Source organism: Dipodomys ordii, unplaced genomic scaffold, assembly GCF_000151885.1.
Source record: "Dipodomys ordii isolate 6190 unplaced genomic scaffold, Dord_2.0 Scaffold8, whole genome shotgun sequence".
Lineage (NCBI taxonomy): Eukaryota > Metazoa > Chordata > Mammalia > Rodentia > Heteromyidae > Dipodomys > Dipodomys ordii.
The window spans coordinates 35879031-35887335 of record NW_012267224.1 but is presented as its reverse complement, the minus strand read 5'-3'; the positions used below and the strand labels follow the sequence as shown (position 1 = coordinate 35887335).

Genomic DNA, 8305 nt, shown 5'->3' with positions numbered 1-8305 from the left:
CTCAAGTGGTAGAGCGCTAGCCTTGAGCTGAAGAGCTGAGGGACAGCGCCCAGGCCCAGAGTTCAGGCCCCACAACCGGACCCCCCCAAAAAAACAACAAATAAGTAAGCTATTTTGTTGATTTTCCAGTTCAATATATAGTTTCTAATTTCTTTTTTTTTTCTTGGTTGGTCGTGGGGCCTGAAATCTGGGCTTGGGTGCTATCCCTGAGCTCTTTAACTCAAGGCTAGAGTTCTACCACTTGAACCACAGCACCACTTCCAGCTTTTTCTGCTTATGTGGTTGAAGAATCAAACCCAAGGCCTCATGCATGCAAGGCAAGCACTCAACTACTGGGCCACCTTGCCAGCTCCAGTTTCTAATTTCTTAACATTTCTTTACAGACTTCATTTTTAAACGTAGATTTGTCTGGACACATTATACTAGGAATAAATTCTAAAAGAGGAAATCATTAAATGAAAAGATGAGAATATATTTCAGACTTTTTATATCATCACCAAATTTTCTTCCAAAAATATGTTGTAATTAGCATTAACACTGGCCAACTGTAAGAGCTTCTGGATTTTCATTTTTTTTTAATTTTTTTCATCTTTGTTGATTTAATCCAAACAGATTGTCTTATTTTACTTTTCATTTCTTTATTTGTGAAAGCACATGGAAGACTATACTAAATTAACCAATCATAATTACAATAATAATAATGAGGAAGTGGTGCTATGGCTTAAGTGGTAGAAAACTTGCCTTGAGCTGAAGAGCTCAGGGACAGCGCCCAGGCCCAGAGTTCAAGCCCCATGACCAACAAAAAAAAATAATAACAATGATAATAATGATACTAATATGCCAGTGATAGGAAGATTACTTCTTTCCCTATCCATTTTTCTTCTTTCTCTTTCTAGTTATTCTTTCTCCTCCTCTTTCTTCTCTTCCTCTCTCCTCCCTTCCTCTCCATTCTCAATCTTGCTCTGGCTCTTGCTCTTATTCTCTCCCTCAACCTCCTTTTCACCCCTCTCCTCCACCTTCTGCTGTTAGTCTGTCATGTAGAGGGATACAAAGGGACCTGGAAAGTTAGTAAGAAAGAATTTCATTTTCTATTAGATTATTTACACAGTTCAGCCTAGACCCCACTCCATTTCCTTTGCTTTACTTTTCTAAAATCATAGCCTTCATTTATTCTGTGTAGTCCTTAGCATATCATATTTCTTTTTTCTCTTTCATTTATTCATTTTGGTTTCCTGGGTATTTTGTGAAGAATAAACCTTATGACTTTACTGATTTTTTTTCTAAAATGTAATTTGAAGTGACCACAAAGACTAAAATGATTACTGTATTTTAATGTGAATACTTTTCCTCATAACACATTGGTCTCCAAATTACCCAAACTTGAAAAATTAAAGCATTACATTGAAATTATTGAATTAATTTTTGAGTAAGGTTATACTTTAGCATTCCTTTGTCCAGGAAATTTCAACCATTTAAGTGTCAAGTAATATGAAATTTCACAAGCATATGCTGATCCAATGATTTCCTTGGAAAAATCAGAATGTGCCATGTGACAAATATTTTTTCTTGCTTTCTCAGGAAAGGTGCCTTTCTACTATCACATCAGCTTTAAGGTGAACAACATCAACTATGATGAAAAATTTGCGAAGCCATATTCACAAGAATATATGGGCTTAAATAGAAAGATAGTAGCTTTGGTAAGTTAAATTTTTCTCTGTACATTGTCCTTTAAATACTAGGCTTCTTTAGGTGCTATAACTGTTGGAAACCATTTCTAATTATTACCTTAGGTCTAGATAAAGGTAGTTAGTCAATTAGAAAACATGTACAGGAAAAAGAAGGTATAAAGGGACACATTTGAAGAACACCCAAGAAATCTGGTACATGAAATGCTTAGTATTTCAAATAAATTAATATGTCACATAATGAATATACATATGCCACCAAGATACGTGAATAAGACCATCTTGTTTCTGTTCCTGACACATGAAGGCTTTTGAAGAATAGCTGGTCTGAGAGAGAACAGAGGCCAAAATAAAGATCATGTTACAGACCCTAAGACTTGAGTAAAGATTGTAAATCATATTGCTGAACACTATGATTCAAGTTAAAGTTTACCAGGTTAAAAACGCAGCAGAGTCTTGATGATGCCTTGAACAGATTCTTCCATTATCAGCAATAGCACTATAACACATAACTCAGTCAACAGAATCACACTCTGTCAGGAGTAGTAGATGCATCTGTCATCCCCACTTTTGTTTTATACAAGTTTGAAATAACTTACATTTATACCATTAATGTAAAGTATCCCTTCTTCATAATTATCAGCAACAGATATTATTACATTTTTTGAGAAATATGATAAGTGTGTGTCATTCAAAAACTCCAATGCTGATTTTATTTCAGGGTGTCCACCAACATGAGTGAGCTGAGTTCTTCCAGTGACCTATGCTGCCTTCTTTGCAAGAGGCTCTAAGATTGTTCTCTGGGTTCTTAGCTGACCTATAGGAAATGAGTTCTGTATAATCTCTCTCTTTTTTGATTCTCATTCATCTCAATTACATTTATTCCCAGAGAAGCAGATATATTATAATTAGCAACCAAAGAAATATTCCGTTTAGTTATGATCATTTCAAGGTGTCTGCATTTACTGCACTTAAAAATAACATCCAAACTCCTCACACAACCAACGAGGCCCTCTGGAAATTCACCTCTACCTTCCTGAGCAAGTTCAATTCCTATGCTTTCTCCCTTGCTTACTTGAGACACAGTTACCCTGATTGTAGGCCCCAAATAACCAGTCTTATTGTTAGCTAGGACCTGCTGATCCTCTACGTAGAAAGCTGTACATTTCTACTCTTAATGGTTGATTTCTCACCAATCAGGTCTCACTCACAGTCAGTTCTTCAAAGAGGTCTTATTTGATTAAATATTTCCCTGAGTCACTCCATCTCGTAATTTTACATTCTTCATATTACTCAACACTATCTGAAACTATTATGCTTATTATCTGTATCTGCATATTTATGCTTCTTTCCTTCATTGAATCTACAAAAAAAAGTCTGACCCCATTTTGTCCATAGTTTCATTTCATGAGATATGTATAAAATACAATTCCAATTGCTTTAGAGCAGAAGGGAAAATATAAATTAAACCTTTGCCAATTCCAACAAGTCACCTTGCCCAAGTAAAAAATGTGGAAAGTGAAATTTATAGTCTAGTGAAAAATTAAGGTACTGTTGTAAGAAATCATCCATTCAACTAGAGAAAAGGAAATTAGCAAGTATGAGGGAAGGAGATTATTACATAACTCTTTAAAAGATTACCATCTCTTTTAAAAAGCAGAAGAAAAAAATAGATTGCTGTTCAGGAATTATAAGGTCTGCAGCAGCACATGCACATAACTTATGCGTGTGTGAACACACACACACACACACACACTAAAAGGGTATGATTATTATGAATGTATTATTACTATGCCTAGAAAATATAAGCCTTGCATTTAAACATACTGCCAAATTTATATACACGAAATATTCTACCTTATCATGTTGTTCCCCACAATCTAGAAATAGCTGACCATGTTTTATGAAATTAGTGAATGATTATGTTTTATTATTATTATATTAGTGAACAATTATTTATGATTGTTATTCTCTTATTTGCTTTTATATATATATAGTTGAAGTTTCGAAATGAGAACTTAGAAAGAAATTCTATCAATATCCCTTCTTTTTCCATGACACACATTTTAGAATCTTTATTCATCTCTGACATTTAAGAGCTTTGTGGACTACCATCTTTTTTTTTAATTGTGAAAATAGCATATAGAGGGGTTACAATTACATGGGCAAGATAATGAGTACATTTCTTATCGAGCATTGTTGCCTCCTCCTTTGTTTCCCCTTCCTATCCCTTCCCATCTCACCCCACCCCCACACACACACACCGGCCAAAGTTGTAAAGTTCATTTTTCGATATAACAATTTGCACATCTCATTGTTGCAAAATCAGAAAAAAACAATAGATTGCTGTTCAGGGATTATAAACTCTGCAGCAGCATATGCACATAACTCACATGCGCAAACACACACACACACACACACACACAAACAGACACAGTCTGAAAAATATCTAAAGCTAAAAGGGTAGGATTATTATGCACATGATAAAGTACCTGCCTAGAAAATATAAAACTTGTGTTCAAACATACTACCAAATTTATAATATAAATGAAATATTCTACCTTATCATGTTGTTCCCTACAATCTAGAAATACCTGACCATGTTTTATGAAATAAGTGAATAATTATTGTTTTATTATTATTGTTATATTAGTGAACAAATATTGTATTGTTATTGTTATATTAGTAAATAATTATTATCATTGTTATTCTCTTATTTGCTTGTATATATATATATATATATATTTGAAGTTTCAAAATGAGAACTTAGAAAGAAAATCTGTTAATATCCCTTCTTTTTCCATGATACACATTTTAGAATCTTTATTCATCTCTGACATTTAAGAGCTTTGTGAATTTATACTCTTCTTTTCCCCTTCCTTGTTTTTAACAGATAAATGAGACATTTCATGAATCTAGCCTGAGAAGATACTATGTCAAATCTCATGTTGTTCAAGTCAGGTATGTTCTGAGACATAGATTGGCCCTTTACCTCTAGATCTCACACTCAATAGAATGCTTTTACTTGCTTACAATTCAAGAATTAAGAATGTGGAAGTGGTGCTGTAGCTCAAATGGTAGAGCACTAGCAGTGAGCTGAAGAGCTGAGGGACAGCTCTCCAGGCCAGAGTTCAAGCCCCACCACCGACAAAAAAAAAAAAGAAGAAGAATTAAGAATGAATTACGAGTAATAAAACTCCCAGCATTTCAAGTGTGAAGAAAATATTTAGGTTCTGTTAAAAAAAATTATGAAACCACAACCAAGAATTGCAGATGCCTGTGCTCATGAGATAGCTAAAGGAATTTGGACTTTATTTGAAGACACAAAGTCAAAAAGCGAATCTGAAACTAGAGTATCATTTAAACATAAAACTTTGAGGGACAGATAAAAGGAGAGTTAAATATCTGCCTAGAATAATAATATTCAATGTTCATGGATGGAAGTGGGTAGGGTTTGGACAGATGGAGAAGAAGGGGTGATGAAAGGGGTGACATTGATTAAGATGCATTGAACTCATAAATTGACATGATGAATTGAAATCTCTTTGTACTGTTGCTTAAGGAAAATAAAATTAGTTAATTTAAAAAAAACAAAAGTAAATAAACCTTCTAAAACAGCAAGGGAGTTTTGGACAGAATGGCTCAGTACTGACAGATTAGTAATCAATAAGCAAAATCTATCTTACAGTGGTATTTTGGGCTTGTACACACATTTGACAAATATGTAGGTAGAAAGGTCATCTCCATGGTAAGAAAGCCATCTCCTTGATGGTTACTTTTCAAAGAGATGGATTTCAAGACCCTGACAAAGACACTTCCTAGATTGGAAGAGCAAACTGTTTTTAGAACATCAACACACACTGCAAAGGGATAAAGAAATGGTTGCACACTTTTTGAAGTAGAAAGCTGAGGGCCTGCAACCAAGAAGATCACTGAAAAAGTAGCACAGCCAGAGGAACCATAACAGGCCATTACACTTGCTCCTTTTCCAAGTGCTCCATTTCAAAGTGCTTCTCTAGATCTCAGCATGACTTCCTTGTCAGTATTGTCCTACTTCAAAAAGATGTTCCCTGAAGCTGTCTTTACTCCTAGAATGTGTGTGTGTGTGTGTGTGTGTGTGTGTGTGTGTGTACCCGAGCACTCAGGGGTTGGGTGTCAATGGCTCATGTGTGTAATCTTAACTACTCAGAAGACTGAGATCTGAGGGTCACAGATCAAAGCCAGCCTAGGCAGCAAAGCCCATGAGATTCTTATTTCCAATTAACTACCAAAAAGCTAGGAATAGTGCTGTGGCTCAAAGTGGTAGCAACTAGCCTTGAGCACAAAAACTCACAAACAGTGCCCAGGCCCTGAGGTCAAACCTTAGGACCAGCAAAACAAACAAACAAAAAAAGTAAAATAATAAGTTCTTAAATAGTGAAATAGCTTGGCATGTAGAACTCAACTATATTGCATAAATTAATATGCATTTGTTAAATGAACAAATGAATCAGAAGTTCAGGAATGGAAAGTAAACTGCCTATAGCAAAGAATTATACATATTTGTCATATAAAGCTACTGATTATTTTGTGAATCAAGAAAAGGTAAAAGTAAAATAGCTTTTAGTATACATTTTCAGTAATAAAGGATCCTACAATCCTATGATAACAGAATAAGAATTCATATGGCTATATTTAGTTTGGTTTCAAATTGTGTTTGACCCAGGAGACAAGTTCAGAGTGACATTTCTGATTTGACAAAATATTTCCAACAGAGTAATAAAAATATGTCCTCATCAGTTCCATAAGAAACAAAGGATTGTTTCTACAGATCATACTAGAAAAGATTACTGTACCTGGGGAAAACATAAAAGGATAAGAATACTGAATAAACAGCCATATAATTACTAAAATCACTAATTACTATTCAAGGGAAATAAAAGTGTAGTATACATTTATAGCCCCCAAAGGAGGGCATCTAATATATACACAGTTTAACAGGTGACATAGAAATTAATATGTTTTAAGTTATCCTAGAAAATAATAGAAATAATAAAGAGTTACAATCACTGAGAACATTCTAGATCTTAGCTATGGCCTCTGTTTCTGTTCATGAGCACTTTGAAGGTTTGGAAGTGGTTGTTTTCAGTAGGCTACACAGAGTTCTGGGTTGTTGACTTTCAGAGGTACAAATGTGGAGACATCCCTAGAAGAAGGAAGTGAGGGATATGGACAAGAGAATTGCAACAGAGAAGCCTCTGTGTATGAAATCAAATGCATCCCCAGAAACTAAAACAGGATATATTGGAGGAAATGAGGGGCTATTAGAGAGAATGAATGATAGTGAATATGGTTGAAGTATATTATATGCATATATGAAAGAACTTTATATGCATGTATATGAAAGAATTCTCCTTGTATCGTGTGAATAAACATTTTTTTGAAAGAAATAGAGTAGTACAGGAGTGGGGAAGGTGGTTCAATGGTGGAGTGCTTGCCCTGCATACATGAGGCCCTGGGTTCGATTCTTCAGCACCACATAAGCAGAAAAAGCTGGAAGTGGTGTTGTGGCTCAAGTGGTAGAATGCTAGCTTTGAGCTGAAGAGCTGAGGGACAGCGCTCAGGCCCAGAGTGCAGGCCCCTTGCATGACCAAGAGAGAGGGGAGAGAGAGACAGAGAGACAGAGAGATATTATATCAAGAGAGAACAGAATAGATATTATATCAAGTTACTTCCTTGTAAAACTTATGGCTCATACATTTGCATCTTTAAGACAGAATGACAATGAAAGTAAGTCTAATCTGACATTGCTGCTCTTGTCCTGATTTTCAGCAAGTGAGAAACATCTGGCTCACTATTTTAAATTATGCATCAATTTTAGAGAAAAGAAATGAGATAATAAATAATTCCCTCTTTTTACATTTTTCTTTCATTTTTGCTGTCTTCTATTAGTCTGCCTCACAGAGTCCATACTGGAGTCATAAACAATTTTTGTTAAGCAAATTGTGATTTTCAAAATATTTTTATATTCACATCTACAAGATACATTTAATCTATAATGATTTTATAATAACTAAGTAAAGTAAGATTATTAAATCGGTAGTTTAGAGATGATCAGGAAACATGTACAGAGAATATCAATATGATGCCAAACAGTGGATTAAAACCTAAACATTCCCCTGAATCTAAATCATACTTTCTTCACATTATTCCACTATAAGTGTATTTCTACTCCTTTGTGATAATTAACAATAAATTAGTATACTACTTTACTGTCTTACCCTCCGCTAGTTTAAAAATGTCCTATCTCTCCAAGTAAGAATGATACAGGCTCAGTTATAAAAATTTTATTTGTTTCTATTTTGCAGTCGAGCCAAAGGGAAATCGGTGATTCATGTTGTGCTGAAGTTTAAGTCGTGTTGTAAAAATAATGCAGCAAAATTTTGGGACAAGATTGAAACTATTTTACGTCAAAAGCTAACAGGACAAACTGGGTCACTAATTATAGATGCTTCCTCATTTAAATTTTCAGGTAAGAGTATATATAGTTAAAAATGGCTTCTTTCTTTTAATTTAAATATGACATCTTGTTATACAAATGAAAATGACATTATTACTTTAAATACCACTTAGTATTAAAT

General features: G+C 34.4%; 1 protein-coding gene across 1 annotated transcript in view; it reads left to right on the top strand.

Moving 5' to 3' along the window:
- The window catches only part of LOC105980265 (transmembrane protease serine 11G-like), a 43131-nt gene that overhangs the window by 10252 nt on the left and 24574 nt on the right, over positions 1–8305 (top strand). The window contains exons 3-5 of the mRNA XM_013009003.1: positions 1579–1697; positions 4579–4646; positions 8033–8196. Coding sequence (XP_012864457.1) covers positions 1579–1697; positions 4579–4646; positions 8033–8196 — 351 coding nt within the window. The remainder of the gene's footprint in view (positions 1–1578; positions 1698–4578; positions 4647–8032; positions 8197–8305) is intronic.